This window comes from Scyliorhinus torazame, chromosome 10 (assembly GCF_047496885.1).
Source record: "Scyliorhinus torazame isolate Kashiwa2021f chromosome 10, sScyTor2.1, whole genome shotgun sequence".
NCBI lineage: Eukaryota > Metazoa > Chordata > Chondrichthyes > Carcharhiniformes > Scyliorhinidae > Scyliorhinus > Scyliorhinus torazame.
Window position 1 is genome coordinate 158,012,454 of NC_092716.1, and position 18,664 is coordinate 158,031,117.

At 49.0% G+C, this 18,664-nt stretch overlaps 1 protein-coding gene and 1 long non-coding RNA gene across 2 annotated transcripts in view; both read left to right on the top strand.

Moving 5' to 3' along the window:
• The window catches only part of mdka (midkine a), a 142,218-nt gene extending 125,850 nt beyond the window's left edge, over positions 1-16,368 (top strand). Inside the window, exon 5 of the mRNA XM_072518867.1 lies at positions 16,132-16,368. Within this exon, the coding sequence (XP_072374968.1) occupies positions 16,132-16,157 (26 nt within the window). The 3' untranslated portion in view covers positions 16,158-16,368. The remainder of the gene's footprint in view (positions 1-16,131) is intronic.
• LOC140384888 (uncharacterized) lies at positions 5,554-6,741 on the top strand. Its single transcript, XR_011933197.1, has 2 exons — positions 5,554-6,152; positions 6,238-6,741. It is a non-coding gene; the product is annotated as an uncharacterized lncRNA (long non-coding RNA).
• Positions 16,369-18,664: the final 2,296 nt, after the last annotated feature.

Genomic DNA, 18,664 nt, shown 5'->3' on the forward strand with positions numbered 1-18,664 from the left:
GGCGCGAAACTGACTTTGCCAGGTGGCGCATGCGCGGGAGCGTCAGCGGCCACTCACGGCATCCCCGCGCATGCGCAGCGGAGACCATGGCGAAGGCGGAAGGGAAAGAGTGCCCCCACGGCACAGGCCCGCCCGCGGATCGGTCGGCCCCGATCGCGGGCCAGGCCACCGTGGAGGCACCCCCCAGGGCCAGATCGCCCTGCGCCCCCCCCAGGACCTCGGAGCCCGCCCGCACCGCCTTGTCCCGCCGGTAAGAGAGGTGGTTTGATTCTCGCCGGCGGGACAGGCATTCCAGCAGCGGGACTTCGGCCCATCGCGGCCGGAGAATCGCCGGGGGGGGGGGGGGCCCTCCAACCGGCGCGGCGCGATTCCCACCCCCGCCGAACATCCGGTGCTGGAGAATTCGGCAACCTGCGGGGGCGGGATTCACGCCAGCCCCCGCCGATTCTCCGACCCTATGTTTCAAATTTTGTCCTGCCTGGTAGTTTAAATAATTGCAGTGTACAGCCAGTGCTATGCACACTGTTGTGCCTGCCTGAACAGGAGGTGAAAATCATGAAGGTGAGCATGAGTTAAAGCCGGTCTGCACCCATTGAAGAGGAATGTGGCTGGTGCATTGTGACTGGTGCAGAAGTTGCAAGTCATTCTAAAAGAGATTTTGGGGTGGGAAGAGCTCAATAATGGCACAACATGGCAGAGAGTGAGTTCCATTGGAGGCCTTAGTGCGGGAGGAGAGGAAGAGAGATACCATCCACGCACAGAGGGCCAGGAGGTCTGCCAAGCAAACTTTGCAAAGGCAGTAGGAGTTGTTAGCTGTGGAAGCTGAGAAAGACTGCCAAAGCTGTGAAGGAGCAAGGGGAGATGCTGAGGGTCATGGAAGAGGCCTTGTCGAGGCATGAGGATCAACTTGACTCGTTGGAAGATGAGATGCTGCTGATGTCAGACAGGAATAAGGACCTGAAGATCTGGAGAACAGGTCCAGGCACATGAACCTCAGAGTGGTGGGCTTGCCAGAGGGAGTGGAGAGCCTGAGGCGAGCCGAGTATTTCTCAGAAATGTTCTCTCGGTTGATGGGCAGTGATGAAAAATTTGCTGCACCGGAAGTGAACAGAGCGCATCTGGCCTTGCAGTAGAAGCAGCGGCTGACTGCGCCAGTGCGGGTGATGATCATCCGATTTCACAGTTACCAGAAAAGGAGCAGGTCCTGGAATGGGCCAATCAGAGGCGGAACATCGATTGGGAAGAGCACATGGTGCGAATCTACCAGGACGTTGATACCAAACTAGCAAAGCGGTGGGCGGCTTTAAGAAGGCGAAGGCGGTGCTGTACAATAAGGGGAGCTAGCAGTGACCAGGGTTTTTTTTTTTGTCTCACCCGTTGGGTGGGGAAGGTGGCCATTTTAGGTGGACCTGGGCCCTAGAAATTGTTGGCGAAGGTATGACACGTCATGGTGGACTCGAGGTGGGAGGCCCCCGACAAGGTTAGTCACCTGAAACGTGCGTGGCCTGAGGGGACTGGTAAAGAGGGTGAGGGTTTTTGCTCATTTGAAGAGCCTGGGAGCTGATGTGTTTTTTTCCACAAGAGACTCACATGCAGGAACCGGATCAGACTAGGCTTTGGAAGGCCTGGGTGAGCCAGGTGTTTCACTCTGGCTTTGATGGTGGTGATTTTAATTAATAAAGGGGTTCAATTTCGGGCAGAGAGGGTTATCGCGGATCTGGGTGGAAGATATGTGATAATGGTAGGGTCATTAGAGGGGAAGCAGTTGGTTTTAGTGAATGTGTATGCCCCGAATTGGGAAGATGTAGTGTTTATGAAATGATTGTCGACTATGGTGTTGGACTTGAACAAGCACCAATTGATTTTGAGGAGAGATTTGAGCTGTGTGTTGGACCCGAAGGTGGATCGCTCTAGGCTGAGATCATTGTCCTGGCTGGGATGGCGAAGGTATTTATGGAGGAGACAGCAGGGGCAGATCCCTGGCGGTTTGTGCATCCCAAGAGGGAAGGAACTCCCGTTTTCCTCTCTGGTACACAAGGTGTATTCGAGGATTGATTATTTTATGATGAGTTGGGCTCTTCTGGTTGGGGATAGGAAGACTGAGCACTCGGCGGTGATTATTTTCAACGATGGCCCACATTGGGTGCACATGGTGATGGAGGTTGGCCGAGAGCTCCCTAAGGGTGTTGGTTGGATGTTGGGTTGTTCGCAGACTTGAGGTTTTGTGTAAGGATCTAGAGGGCCATATGGAAGTATGTGGAACATAATGATAACGGGGAGGTTTCACTCTCGATTTTGTGGGAGGCGTTGAAGATGGTGATCAGGGGAGAGGTTATTGTGTTTAAGGCACATGTGGACACGGAGGTGAGGGAGGATCAACAGAGACTAGTAGATTTACTTCTCGAGTGAGTTATAAGTATGTGAGGGACCTGACCCTGGAGCTTTTGGCGTACAGGAAAGAACTGAAAATGCAGTTTGACTTGCTATCCACAGATAGGGTGGTGCTGTAATTGAGGCGGGCGAACAGGGCAGGGTATGAGTATGGGGAGAAGGCCAGTCGTCTTTTGGCGCACCAACTGAGACAACAGGAGGGAGATTGTTCAGGTTAAGGATTTGGAGGGTAGGATGGTCTCCGCCCCGGAGAAGATGAATGAAGTGTCTATGGCCTACGAGAAATTGTATTGGTCGGAGCTGCCGGAGGATGAACGAGGCATGGCAGAGTTTCTTGAGATCTGGTGTTTCCCAATGTGGGGAGAAGCTGTGGAAGGTGCTGAATGTGCCATTGTTCCTGGAGTAGGTTCAGGCAACATTGAAGCAAATGCAGGCAGGGAAAGTGCTGGATGGATTCCCGGCGGAATTTTATAAGAAGTTTTCGGATCAGTTGAGTCCAGTGTTGTTGGGCATGTTCATGGACTCCTTTGCGTAGGCCACCCCAGGGACACTGCTCCTGAAGAAGGACAAGGACCCTACCAAATGTCTATTCTCCCTGTTAAACATGGATGCCAATTTATTGGCCAAGGTGTTGGTGTTAAGGTTGGAGCCTTTCCTCCAGGAGGTCGTCGGGGAGGGTCAGACAGGGTTTGTGATGGGGCACGGGTTGTTGTCACATGTGTGTCAGTTGCTGAATGTGCTGCTTGCCACTGCGGTCGGGCCGGCACCAGACATAATTGTTTTGTTGGACACGGAGAAGACGTTTGGCAGGGTGGAGTGGCGGTACCTTTTTGTGCTGTTGAAGAAGTATGGTTTAGTCCTGAGTTTATACTGTGGGTGTGGTTGCTGTATGCAGCTTTATTTACTAGTGTTTGTACCAACACCATGAGCTCCAAGCCCTTTGGGCTGTATTGGGCTCCGGGGCAGGGGTGTCCGATGTCTCCCTTGGTGTTTGCGTTGGCAATCGAGCCGTTGACCATTGCGTTGAGGGCCTCTAATGCTTGAAGTGGGATGTTTAGAGGTGGGCTGGAGCACCAGGTGTTATACACTGACAATTTGCTGCTGTACGTGAGGGACCAGGGGACATCCACAAGGAATATTATGGGTATTTTGCATCACTTTGTTGCCTTCTCCGATTACAAGTTGAACATAGCGAAGAGTGAACATTTTGTGGGAGGTGCATCAGGATGGGAAGCTGGATTGGGGGGGTTGCCATTTCGGTTTGTGGGAACTATGTTTTGTCACCTAGAGGCCCAGGTGGCGGGGATTGGGGGCAGTTTCGGAGTTTGAACTACACTAGCCTGCTGGGTAGAGTTATGGTGGACTTGCAAAGTGGATCATTTCCCACTGTCATTGGTGGTCTGGGTCCAATCGGTTAAGATGAACATCTTGCCGAGATTTCTATTTTTATTTCAGTGTCTCCTGGGCAGTATGTTTGGCATGTATGCGTGAACAGCGGGGGAAGAGGTGAGTGTGGTGGAAGAGGTGAAGTCGAAATGGGTGGAGGAGTTGGGCCAATACTAGAGGAGCGGGTGTGGAGTGAGGCCCTGCAGAGGGTGAATTCTACATCACTGTGTACAGTAAAAAGTCTTACAACACCAGGTTAAAGTCACCAGGAGCTGCGCTCCGAAAGCTAGTGATTCAAAACAAACCTGTTGGACATTAACCTGGTGTTGTAAGACTTCTTACTGTGCCCACTCCAGTTCAACGCTGGCATCCTCACATCACATCTTTGTGTGCAATACAAAGCCTTATTCAGTTAAAGGTAGTGTTTCTTAGCGAGGGCGAGCCTTTTTTTGAGGGGATGGAAGATAGCTGTGAGCGCTGTTCAAGGGGGCCCGCACACCACACACATACATGTTCTAGTCCTGGTCTAACCTGGTGAGTTTCTGGAAGTCCTTATTTGATACCATCCCAGCGATCCTAAATATTGAGCTAGAATCCTGCCCCCTGGTGGCTATTTTGGGGGTTTCAGATGTGCCGGAGCTGCAGATGGGTGCAGAGGCAAATGTTTTGGCCTTCGTCTCGTTGGTAGCATGGAGGCGGATCCTGTTGAGTTGGAAGTTGGCAGCTCCACTGAGTGGTTCGCGTGGCTGGGGGATTTGAAGGAGTATGTGCACCCCGAGAAGGTCAAGTATACCGTGAGGGGTGATTGAAGAGTTCTATCAGAGGTGGCGGCTGTTAATTTGCATTTTAGAGGATTGGTCACTGTTAGCTCTTTGCGTAAGAGGGGGACATGAATGGCTGGGATGGTTGGTTTCTGGCTGTTTTCTGTTTTGTTTTTCCTGTTGCTTTTTAAAGGTATTTGTTTGTGTGTTTGGAATTTTGTATAAAATGTTAAAAACTTAATAAAAACATTTAAAAAAAGAAATCTCTATCAATATGACTTGTACCCAATAGTCATAGCTTCACCCTACCCTCAAGCGCTTAACACTGCTATAAGTTTCTCCCACATCACACAGCTTGCCAGCTATTCAGCCATGAAAATGAAATAAAAATCACTTATTGTCACAAGTAGGCTTCAAATGAAGTTACTGTGAAAAGCCCCAAGTCGCCACATTCCGGCGCCTGTTCGGGGAGGCTGGTACAGGAATTGAACCGTGCTGCTGGCCTGCCTTGGTCTGCTTTCAAAGCCAGCAATTTAGCCCTGTGCTAAACCAGCCCCTTACAGCCATGACAGTCACATCACCCAAACACATTGAGGAACATTTCCCTCTCTCTTGCAGGAAAAGGTGGTGCATCCAAAGATGTGTGTGTGCAGGTTAGGTGGATTAGCCATGCTAAATTGCCCCTTAGTGTCCAAAGATGTACAGGTTAGGTGGATTGGCCATGATCAATGTGCAGCGTTGCGGGGATGGGACAGGGGAGTGGACAAAGAACAAAGAACAAAGAAAAGTACAGACAGGAACAGGCCCTTCGGCCCTCCAAGCCTGTGCCGACCATGCTGCCTGTCTAAACTAAAATCTTCTCCACTTCCTGGGTCCGTATCCCTCTATTCCCATCCTATTCATGTATTTGTCAAGATGCCCCTTAAATGTCACTATCGTCCCTGCTTCCACCATCTCCTCGCAGCAAGTTCCAGGCACCCACTACCCTCTGTGTAAAAAACTTGCCTCGTACATCTCCTCTAAACCTTGCCCCTCGCACCTTAAACCTATGCCCCCTCGTAATTGACCCCTCTACCCTGGGAAAATGCCTCTGACTATCCACCCTGTCTATGCCTAGGTGGAGTACTCTTTTGGGGGGGGGTTGATGCAAATTTGATGAGCCAAATGACCTTTTCCTACACTGTAGGGATTCTATAACCAGAGGCAGCACAGGCCAGTGGTGTCAGGCGTGGCTGAAGTGTTTGTTGGATTGACAGGCCTGCCAGAAAGCGGCAGCCAATATTAAGAGTGCAGAACCTTTTCACTCCCTCTCCCTATCCCATATGAAAACTCTGTAAACTGGTCTATTGTGCTGTCATTCCTGCCCTTTATGACACCTGCATTATTTGCCTGTTTCTGCACTCATTGTTGTGTGGCACCAGGAATAACCCAGCAATTGCTACCTTTGAGGTCCTACTTTTACATTTCTTAGCTCCTGAAAATCTCCTTTCCAGACCTCATCTCTCTTCCTACTTGTGCTATTGGCACCAATGTGGCTGTTTACCCTCTGCCCAAAGTGCTCTGCATCTCCTCTGTGACATCCTCGACCCAGGCACCAGGGAGGATACAGGACAGGTCAGGTCTTGAGCCAGAGAAACACCTGACTGAATCCTTTATCATTATTGCTTTTCTGACCTCTCTCTTTCCCTCCACCCCTTAGCATATAGATGTACCACATGTGATGCAATGGACTGAGCTCTGCCTGCACTGCCCAGATGAATAATTGTCCTCATTGGAATGCAAACATGAATATTTGTTGGAAGACAAGATGCATTCAAGGGACTACCACACTACCTACCTGGTCCTCCTTATCTGTTAGGCAGTCACCCATTCTCTATCGGTCTGCACTGTTTGCGGTGTGACTACTCAAAATGGAATGTTCACATAACTTGTGGATCTGCCTCTGTGATGCCAGCCACTACTCAAACCCTGAACCCAGATCTCAAACTCCTCCAGCTGATGACACTTCCTGCGCATTTGATTGTTCACGATACAAGAAGTGGTCTAGAGCTCGCACATGGCACAGGAGGCACATACAACAAGACTGAGATGCTGTGCCATACCTCTATTTTTTAGACTAACTAAACTTAACAGAAATAAACTTTAAATTTAAGACTCATACCTGATCTGGACAAAATAAAACTCAACAGCTCCTTGCCAATCAGCTCCTGCCTTTGTTGCTATCACTTGTTCCTGGAAAACAGATCTAGGTGGCAGAACGTAAGAATCGTGGGTCTGCCCGAAGGGGTGGAGGGTCTGAGGCCGATGTTGCCATGTTGCAAGAGACCCACCTGAAGGGGAAGGACCAGGTGAGGCTCAGGAAGGGCTGGGTGAGCCAAGTATTTCATTCAGGGTTCGAAAGTAGGGCTGTAGTCATTTTGGTGGGTGAGGTTCCAGATGGAGAAGGTGGTGACGGACCAGGGGGGGTAGGTATGTAATAGTAACAGGGGCGTTGGAGGGGTGTTTGGTGGCGCCAGCAAGTGTGTATGACCCTAACTGGGATGATGCAGAATTTGTGAGGAAGGTACTTGGGGCTATTCCGGACTTGGATTCACACGAGCTAATAGTGGGAGTGGATTGGAATATGGTGCAAGAACCAAGGATGGACAGGTCGCAGCCGCTCTCGCTTGCCCAGTCGGTGGGGAGGGGGATTGCGAAGGCGCTGACTGGGCTCATGACGGAGATGGGAGGGGTGGACCTGTGGAGGATCTTGTACCCGAGGGAGCGGGAATATTCGTTCTTCTCCTCGGTTCAGAAAGTATATTGGAGGATAGACTTTTTTGTGGTAGGGAAGGCGTTGTGGGCTGGGATTAGGGGATCAGAGTGTTCGGCGATAGCGATCTCAGAGCATGCACTGCACTGGATGGACATGGTCCTGGAGCTCTGGGGCCGGGGTGGAGAATGGATGTGGGGTTGCTGGGGGACTGAAGCTTCTGTGAGAAGATCGGGAGAGTGATTGAGGAATACGTGAGTTTAACTGTACAGGGAAAGTATCACAGGCGGTGGTATGGGAGGCCCTGAAGGCGGTGAGGGAGGAGGTGATATAATTTATGGCCAAGGTGGATAAAGTGGAGAGGGAGGAGCGTCAAAGGCTGATGGAGAAGATGTGGGAGGTGGACAGGAGGTATGCGGGGGATGCAGATCAGGATTTTTTTGATGGAAGGCGGGAGTTCCAGATTGGTTTCAACCGGTTGTCTACGGGGAAGGCGGTACGCCAACTGAGGCGGGCGAGGGGAGTGATTTATGAATATGGGGAAAAGGCCGGGCGGAGCTGGCGGGCCAACTTCGGAGGGAGGCGGCGGCGAGGGAGGTAGTACAGGTGCGAGATAGGACGGGGAAATTGGTGGTGGCTCCGGAGCAGATTAATAATGTGTTTGAGAAGTTCTATGAAAAGCTATATAGGTCGGAACCACCGGGGAAGGATCAGGCGATGCAGGAGTTCTTGGACTGATTAAAGTGTCTGAGGCTGGAGGAGGAAGATAGGGCCAGATTGGAGGGGAGGGGGGGGGGTGCGGGGGGACAAGTGGTAAAGGAGGCAATTGGGAAGATGCAATTGGGGAAAGTGGCAGGGCCAGATGGGTTCCCAGTGTAGTATTATTAGAAGTTCAAAGACAAATTGGCGTGCTGGTGGTTGGGGTGTTTGAGGAGACGATAGGGAAGGGGGGGTACGACCACAAGAATCCAACGGAGTATCGTTCATATAGGCCCATATCGTTACTGAATGACCAAGATACCAACGGCTAGATTAGAGGGGTACCTCCCGAAGGTGATAGTGGAAGACCAGACAGGATTTGTCAAAGGAAAGCAGCTATTTTCAAATATCAGGAGATTAGTAAATGTAATCATGACACCGGCCGAGGGAAAGGAGACAGAGGTGGTGGTGGCGCTAGATGCGGAAAAGGCATTCGATCGGGTAGAATGGGAGTACTTAATGGTGGTCCTGGAGCGATTCAGGATTGGGCCAAGGTTTACGGAATGGGTATGGTTACTATATAGGGATCCGATGGCGAGTGTCCACACAAATAATATGGGCTTGGGGAATTTTGCTCTGCACCGGGGTAACCAGACTAGGGGTGAGCTATGCCCCCCCTGTTATTTGCGTTAGCAATAGAGCTTTTGGCCATCGCTTCAAGGATTTCGAGACTGTGGGAGGGGATATTAATATAAGAACTAGGAGCAGGAGTAGGCCATCTGACCCCTCGAGCCTGCTCCGCCATTCAATAAGATGGTGCCTGATCTTTATGTGGATTCAGCTCCACTTACCCGCCCGCTCACCATAACCTTTTATTCCTTTCCTGTTCAAAACCTGATCTACCATTGCCTTAAAAAGCATTTAACAAGGTCGCCTCAACTGCTTCACTGGGCAGGGAATTCCACAGATTCACGACCATTTGGGTGAAGAGGTTCCTCCTCAACTCAGTCCTGAATCTGCTCTCCCTTATTTTGAGGCTATGTCCCCTAGTTTTAGTTCACCCGCCAGTGGAAACAACCTCTCTGCATCTATCCTATCTATTCCCTTCATAATTTTATATGTTTCTATAAGATCTCCCCTATTCTTCTAAATTCCAATGAGTAAAGTCCCAGTCTACTTAGTTTCTCCTCCTAAGCTAACCCTCTCAACTCCGGAATCAACCTAGTGAATCTCCTCTGCACATCCTCCAGTGCAATTACATCCTTTCTCATGTAAGGAGACCAAAACTGCATATAGTACTCCAGGTATGGCCTCACCAGCACCCTACATAGCTGCAACGTAATCTCACTGCTTTTAAACTCCATCCCTCTAGCAATGAAGGATAAAATTCCATTTGCCTTCTTAATTACTTGCTGCACCTGCAAACCAACTTTTTGCGATTCATGCTCAAGTACACCGAGGTCCCTCTGCACAGCAGCATGCCACAATTTTTTACCATTTAAATAATAGTCCATTTTGCTGTTCTTCCTACCAAAATGGATGACGAGGGGGGTGGTGAATGCAGAAAAGGTGAAGACTTTGGTCGAAGAGTCGGGAGTACCGGTGGGTTAGGATGAAGCGGGCCTGTGTCAGGGGTCAGGGTTGAGGGCGCTGGTAACGGTGACACTTCTGATGGCCCCGAGCATGTACTCCGGGGGTCCGGTGGTGGTGGCAAAACAGAAGATTTGGAGGCAATTGAGGGAGCATTTTAAGCTGGGAGCTGGGTCAGGGGAGATGCTGATCAGGGGAAATCATAGGCTCGAGCTGGGGAGGCTGGATGGGAGGTTTCGGAGATGTGAGGAGAGGGGGATCAGGGTATTAAAAGACCTGTTCCTGAGGGGACGTTTTGCGAGTTTGGAAGAGTTGGGAGAGAAGTATGGACTGAGGCAAGGGGAAGGGTTTAGGTATCTGCAGCTCCGAGATATTGCGAGGAAGGATGTTCAGAGCTTCCCGATAGCACAACTCCCTCGGTGTTGGAAGTGATTTTGACGGCAGGGGAAATGGAGAAGGGGGCGATGTTGGCGATCTATGGGAAAATTCTGGAGGAGGACGGGTTGTCTATGGAAGGAGATTAAGCCAAGTGAGAAGAAGAGTTGGGGTGTGAGGTGCTACAAAGGGTAAACGCCTCAACCTCATGCGTGAGGTTTGGGCTGATACAGCTGAAGGCCGTGTGTAGGGCACACATCATGAGGGCGAGGATGAACCGGCTCTTCGAGGGAGTAGAGGATGTATGTGAGCAGTATGGGAGGGGCCCCATGTACAAATGCTTTGGTTCTGTCCGAAGCTGGAGAGGTATTGGAGAGAGGTCTTTAGTGTCATCTTGGGGGAACAACGTGCGGATTTGGAACCACGTCCCTTAGAGGCCATTTTCAGGGTGTCGAACCAGCCTGAACTGCAGGCGAGTGCGGAGGCAGGTCCTATTGAGGTGGAGGTCAGGTTGTCCACCCTCTGCCTCGGCATGGCTGGAGGACCTACTTGAATTTCGGACTCTTGAGAAGGTGAGATTTGAGCTGAGGGGGAATGAAGGAGGGGTTCTACAATTCTTGGGGACTGTTTATTATGCACTTTCAGGAACTGGTTGCCATCGAACATTGGGGGCGGGGGAGGTTATTGTTGTGTTCTTGCACTGCTTACTGATTGCCTGAAGGGATGCACGAATGGACGTATTGGATAGTATATTGAGGGGGGTGTTGTTGCTGGGGCATTATTATCGTGTTTGCTTTTCAAGGGCTGGTTTAGCACAGGCCTAAAGAGCTGGCTTTTAAAGCAGGCCAGCAGCACAGTTCAATTCCCGTACCAGCCTCCCGAACAGGTGCTGGAATGTGGCGACTAGGGGCTTTTCACAGTAACTTCATTGAAGCCTACTTGTGACAATAAGCGATTTTCATTTCATTTCATTTGTTTTTCTTTTGTTGTTTATTTGATGAAAATGTTGAAAATGTGGAGCATAAAAAGATTCCAGAAAAAAAGGAGCCTTGGTGAGTTGCTGGGGTGCATCTTATAGATGGTACACACTGCTGTCATTGTGCGTCAATGGTGGAGGGACCGAATGTTGAAGGTGGTGGATGGGATCCCAATCAAGCAGGCTGCTTTGTCCTGGATTCTGTCACATAAATGCAGCAAAAACATAGACTTACTGATGGATTCCATCTGGATGGATGAAATCCATTGACCGCTTTGCGCATTGTCTGCAGTGGAGGTGGCAGGCGACATGTTTGAATAGGTACTTCCTCATAGCAAAAGGGAACCATAGGGATTCCTTGCCTATCCTTCTTTCCCTTGTATGGTTCTAATGTGGTAGCTAATTTTGGTTGATAAGAACAGATAGATCAGTAATCAAGGGGTCAACGGCCGCGCCTGTGAGACCGCAACCAGATGCAATTTATCACTGATTTCCACAAAAGTGGACCAGGCGTGACGAGGCACCACAGGGGGGTCTCGCAGCCCACTAGCAGTCCCCGGTGGTCGGGCACAAGGCAGGGCACTCCCTGGCATTCCTCCTGGCATCCGGACACCCTGGCAGTGCCACCCAAGCACCCTGAGGTGCCACCTGGGCATCCTGCAAGTGCTGCCCTGGCAGTACCATTGCCAGCGTGCCATGCAAATAGTGCAAAGGTGCATGGGTGCCCGGTTGGCACTGCCGGTGTCAGGTCCTGGAGGAGGGCCTTGCCCATTAAAGGAGGAGTGAGGGGGGTTCCAGGGCCCACGTGCAGGTTGGAAGGGTGGGTGCAGAAAGCCGAGGGGGGGCCTGAAAGGATATAGTGCAGAGATCGTGGCAGCCAATCAAATGGGACCCCAATCTGCAGGATGCCGGTCCTGTTGGAAAGCTCAGCTCCCCAGTACAGGAAATCAACTCCTCCCCAAGAACCAAAAAAACAACAAAATGCCAGTGAATAGCGGGATGTATCTGTCGTGTTATTCACCCTGGGGTAACACGGACTGCAACACGATGCAGTGAAATTATCAAGCATACACCAAACGTAGGCGCTGGTTCAATAAGATTTATTGAACTTCAGTAACGAAGCGCACAGTTGCCTGTGGGTTGACTCTCTACTCCTCTAAGTAAACTAACATTAACTATCTAGACCAGGCTAGCTCTGATCCACGTGTAGAAGGTGTTGAATGATTTGTACACCCTGACTGTCACTACAGTTGTCACCAGTGGAAAGAGGCAGAGTGCTGATGCCTTGTGTGTTTTATAGTTGGAAGCCCCCCTCTGGTGTTCTGTCTGGTGATTGGTCGTGTTCTGTTCTGTGTGTTGATTGGCTCACCTGGGTGTCTGTCACTGCCTGTTTTTACCTCATGATGTGCATGGGTGCATATTATGACAGTATCTTAATGCAGCAGCCGGTGAGAAACGCCCCGCCAGACGCACCCGAAAGTGGACTGAGTTTCATGTCTGCTGAATCGTGCTCTCTGTCTTGTTGAGCTGACGAGATAAAGTTCAGGGCTGTGTCTTCATGATTAGTTCTATTAAATGGTAAGGAATCCTGACACCTGGATGAAAAAGAATATGGAAAATGGCAAAAAATTACCAAATGTGTACCGGATTCACTCGACTTCAGAAATCTTTGCGAGCTGGTGAAGGAAGTGCAGTTTGAAGGTGGATGCACATACAGAATAGACATAGGACTAAACATAATAGACTGGTGAATGCACAGAATAGGCTAATGATAAATGTCAGAGAATGTGGAGTCACGGATCAAGTAGCAAAACTGATTGCTATCTGCCTTTAAGACAGAACATAGAGTGGGGGTAAAGTGTAGTTATTCAGCGTGGCACAGTGGTGAATGGAGTTCCATGAAGAGCAGTGTTGGGACCACTGCTCTTCACAATTTACATTCAAGATTTTTACTTTGGAATCACAAGTGCTATATTTGCAGATGACACTAAATTGGTCGGGGGTGCGGGATAGGGGTGGTGGTATAGTCAATACTGAGAAGGACTGCAACAAGTTAGAAGAAGATCTGAACAAACTTGCAGAATGGGCATATGATTGACAAATGAGTTTCAGCATTGGGAAATGTGAGGCATTCCATTTTGGAAGAGGTTGCCTATTACCTAGAAAATAAGAATTGAAGTGATGCGCGTCAAGGCATGCAAGGTAGATCATGACATGGCCTCCTCCTGCTACAATTTTGCTTCTATATCAGCCAGCATGTAACAATCATTTGATCCCAGTGGTGTAATTTGGATCTCAATGCTCCAGCTAACATTCCCTCTTAAACTGAACACTCATTGAGTGCCACCATGGCCCCTCCCCCGCCAAGCCCATCCCACCAGCAGTATTTGAAGGCATCACCAAGGAGAAGAAGTTTTTTGGGAAAATCTTTTAATAGGCTTTGCTCATATTTATAAACAGTTGTTACTTATATACATTACATTTTTCTTGCCCGTGCTAATTTGCTTTATTTTACAGTTTTGTCCTTCATTTGACTAACTGTACATACATTTTGCTGCCCTCTGGATCGGTCTATGATATCCCCCCCCGGGTTGCGCAATCCTTTGGTTCTTCATCTTTTTTTTCCCCCTGGCTTACTCCGCGTTGCTGGCCTCGAACAGGTTCTGGAACAGGCCGACAAACTGCCCCCAAGTATCCAGGAAGCCTTCCTCTGACCGTCCGACCCTCAGGTGGCGTACTTCTCCAGGTGGAGACATTCTGAAAGGTCAGCGAGCCAGTCTGCAGCTTTGGGTGATGCTGCCGATCGCCAGCCGAGCAGGATTCTCCGCCGTGCGATTAGGGACGTGAAAGCAAGGGCGTTGACCCCCTTCCCCATGTGTGAAAAGAGGTTTTAAGGGAGCAAATCTCTTACTTCACCCTGACAGGAGTACAGCATGTGTGATATCTTTGGGTCACTTAGGGGGTGCTGACTAATACCTGCCACCTCTTACAAGCGGCCCTGCAGCTACAAAGCAACGTCAGCATGTCATTTGAAGGCAGCTGTAGCCATAAACCTCTGCTGGAACCTTCAAGGATTTGTATTAGGAGAGTATATCTAACACCTTCCAGTTTGTCATCCAATGCTGTATAAGAGAGGTGACTGGACAGGGGAATGGAGCAGGTGGTGTGCGCATATGGCTTCACTGGAATAAAAGGTTTCCCCATGGCACAGGGAGTCATCAAGTGCATTCACATAGATTTGCAGGGGCTGCATCTATATGGAAAGATGAATCACAACCGCATAGTGTTACATTTCAAGAACATGCTGTTGGTGTGTGACCACCAATGTGCACATCGTACAGAACATTAGGAACATTTAAACACTGGACCCTGTTCCTCCACTCAATGATCATGGCTGATCTGTGACCTAATTTCATTAACAAAAATCTATCAATCTCAGTCTTAAAATTAACTTTTGATATTGCATCAATGGATAACTAGTTTTTACATTTTGACACCAAGCCCTAGATTCCTCAGCCAGTGAAAATAGTTTCTCTCCGTCAGCTCTACGTTCTCCTTAATATTTTAAAAAACCTAGATCAAATGATCTCTTGGCTAAACAGTGGCTTATGATGCAGAGCAAGGCCAGCAGCGCATGTTCAATTCCCGCACAGGCCCCCCCGAACTGGTGCTGGAATGTGGCAAGTAGGGGCTTTTCACAGTAACTTCATTAAAGCCTATTTGTGACAATAAGCGATTATTATTATTATTATTATTAAATGCTCGAATTCCGGGGAATATAACCCCAGTTCACCTCTCCTCGCAATTCAACCCTTAAAATCCAGGGGACGAATTGTCATTCTGGGGTCAGTTACACTACCACCAACCACGCTGCAGCCACTGGATTAGTTTGTATAGGAGCATGAGGATAGGGAAAGGCACAAGAAGGCAGGCACTAAACAAACACACACGGGTGATTTGGTTTGGCATGATTGATAATGTTGATTTGGACTGATTGTATGTTTTGTAATGATTTTTATTTTGCCATTGTGACCAAAAGGATGCTGTGTTGGTGAGCCACAGTGGGAAGGTAATTGTTGGTGAATGGGGAATTGGGATTGTGCTCACTGGTGCCACAGTCGGACGAATGAATCGTGCAAAAGCCTGGCCAGAAATGGCTGCATAGGTGGCATCAAACTTCCTCTTGTTCTGCTGCTTCCTCTACACCTGTTGGCAAGAGTAGTTCTCTCATCTTGGAGAGATTGTACAGGCTGCAGAAAAACTGACAAATGTGGGCCAACACTCCGGCAAGCACTGCAGGACTCCTTGGGAGCTGGTCCATACAGTGGAACTGCTGCTTCAGCATCCCAGCAATCTGTTTGATGGCTTTTTGTGTGGCAGAATGGCTCTTGTGAGATGTGTATTGTCACGTGCGGCAGCGTCAGGCACTGAAGTCATGAGCCAGGTGGTCAACTGATAGCTCTTATTTCCCAGCAGCCACTGGTTTGATGTGGTGGCCGATGTTACAGTGGACAAGCATGGAATAAAGTCATCTTGACTGCTTGCCAAGATGTTGAGTACTCACCTGTATGGAAGCAAAACATTCCAAAGATAGTTAATGGATTCAGTAAATGGGATATTCCATTCCATTCTAATTCTCTTCCCACACTTAGTGATTCACTAAGGCAGACCTTTGTCTGTTTCCATATCTAGTAATTACTGGAACAGGTCAGTACTCTGTCGCCAGGGGCTTATAGCTTGAGGGGTGCCACTCCACATCAAGTGTGGCTGACCAGAGGTCTCTCCCGCTCTTACTGCCAGCCATTAGCGTGTTGCACCACTTTGAAGGTTGACACTCCACCTGCTTGATCGTGTGATGACCGTACCTTCCTTGATCATCAAGTCCTGGATGGGACTCGAACCCAGAGATTCTGGCTCAGAGGCAGGGATAACCCACCCCCCCCAATGTGCCACAAGCCCTCCTGAATGGGAAAAACTGTGACAAATGGATTTCAGTGTAGTGTACATGAAGCTGAGATTCTTAGTCTCAGGCAGAGCGGATGGAAGAATTTGGCAGAAGAATGTTTGGCGCTGGTTAAGTTGACAGTCTGGGTGGGGTTGTCCTGTGCTCCAGAAAACAGGAGTTACATGAGAAAAAATAAATGTTGACTTGTTGTGAACATGTATGTACCAATCTTGCTCTTCTCTTTCTTTTTGAACAGGTAAGAAGGGAAAGAAGGGCATGTGAGAAGTTCCGAGAAACTTGACAGTATAACCCACCTTCTTGTTGATCTGAGCTGCAGCACAATCGAGACAGCCACCCCTCACCAAAATACCTTTTACCAAGCTTTGTTGTAATCTTCTAATCTGTAGAATTTAATGTAAAAGAACTGCCTTTTTAAATGGTTGCTTTTTTTTAGTCTCTTATTGCTTATAAACCTGAGACTTTGGCATGTGTACAGTACATTTCTGCAACTATATAATTTCCATGTAGAATGCCTTACAAATCTCCGGGCTTGTAGTGGTGTTATTGTCATGTATCACTCGTCCCTTTTAATCACTTTCAAAATGCTTACGTCGCTGCCTTTGCAGAATTCTAGACCTTTAATGTTTCCCAGCCTACCTGCGCTGAATGCGCCCGACATTCTTTTTACAAGAACAGGTAACTTTTTTTAGATTTGAGCTACATCTTTAAGCGGCTGGTCAGAAGAGAATCAGCCGTTTTGGTTTATTGACGATGCTGTGGTCGTGACAGGGGGATTGCATTGTAACTCTGAAATGATGTAACAAATGTAGCATAACTAAACTCTTGAATAGTCATTATGTTTCAAAGCCATGAGTTGGAGATTTGGAAGGCACAATGTAGTTCATGAAAAATAATGCATTTCCTGTCCTAAATGTTTGCCATTCACTGAAGAGATCTTGGGCTAGAGGTTTTTTCAATAAAATCTTTTTATAAACTTCTACATGTGTGCTTTCTGAGGTGATTGCAGACCATTCCTTGCCCCTAATGCTCAGGGAGAGGTTGAGCACTGGTAAATGAGCTTAAAAGGACACAAACTGAAAGGAGTTGGACATATTGTAATTGTTTTAAAAGCTTTATTAGGTTTCAGCTATACCCAGTTGGTAGCATTGCTCTCCTTCCAAGTTACAAGGTTGTGGATTGAAATTTCACTGCAGGGATCTGAAAACAAAATCCAGGCTGATACTCTAGTGCAGTGTATAGACAGTGCTGCACTGTTGGAGCTACCACCATTCAAATGCAACATTACCCAACACACATCTACCACTCAGATCAGCAAGGAACTGCTTCATTGAGAAAGACACCCTTCTACTTATTACCATGGCCACCCCTCTCTTCATACCCAGTTTAGAGTGGTAAACCTGACCAGCCCATCCCCTTCTCAGTCTTATCTAATCTGCCACCTTCAAAAATGAATCGGGTACTCTTACATTTATAAAGAAAGAAAAAGGGAAACAAAGGGATTGTTTCCTTGCCCAGGAATCGATGCATTGCACCACAATCGCCCTTGGTTGTTCACCTGCATTCGGTTTCCTTCTCAGCGCCCTGTATGCGCGGTCCACCTCTGGGGAATGATTAAAAACCTCCTCACCTACCAGCGTCCGCAGCACCTGTGCCACATACGCCGATGGTTTCGAACCTTCCAGACCCTCTGGGCAACCCACTATCCGGACATTCAGTCGCCGCTCACAGTTCTCCAGCTTGTCCACTCTATCCCGTACCTTTGTAAAACTGCTGGCAATCAGGTAAAGCTCTGCTTCTTTCACGGCCAGCCAGTCCTCCCGTTCGGCGACAGACTCCTCCATTTTTTTGGAGCGAAGCACCCTGGGATTCCAACCGCTGCTCACTCCTCTCCACTGCTGCTTTTAGCGGGTCAATAGCCCTTACCAGGTCTTTGGAAGTTCCCATTCTCTGTTTCTGAAATTGGGTGGTTGAAAAGTCCGCTAATTGAGCCGGGGACCATTGGGCCGGGAGCACAGGCTCCGGGCCTGCCACTATTGCGCCTTCAACCGCGCTCTCCAGAGCATCGCGGTCTGCCTGTTGTCGTTTTTTTCCTCCCGTTATTTTTGGATGGATGCATGTTGGATCACTCAAAACATTTTCCAGCACCTTCACTGAGAGGAGGTCGGACTTTGGGATTTTTTGGTTAAAACAAATTTTCCGCGTGGCACCACCAAGTTCACGGCTGTCTGCCACATGGCCGCCACCGGAAGTCTCCTGTGGAGTTATTGATAAACTCAGTTTTACAGCTCAGGTTAAATTGACCCCATTGAATGTCTCGAATGTCAATGTTGGCTCGTGACTCCGGTTACACTCTTGCCAGCCTTTTAGCAATGAAAGCAAATCAACAGACTCTTTAGTGGGATTGTCTCCCTGTTGGCACACCTCTCTTTTGTTTGGAAGAAAACAATAAAGCCCATAATCATTCGGAACGCGTGTGATCGAGCCTTTCAATGTCAAAATCATGGGCGCAATTCTCCCATCGGGAGACTAAGTCCCAACGCCGGAGTGAAAACCGGAGTGTTTCACTCCAGCGTCGGAGGCGTTCCCAACCCCCTATTCTCACGCCCCAGGGGGCTAGGAGCGGCGCCGCATCATTTACGCGCGCCGGGCCTTGGCGCCGCGTAAAAGCGGTGCCGTGTAAATGACGCGACCGGCGCCGCGTAAATGATGTCACCCGCGCATGCGCGGTTGCCGCCCCGCAAGAAGATGTCGGATGGATCTTGCGGGGC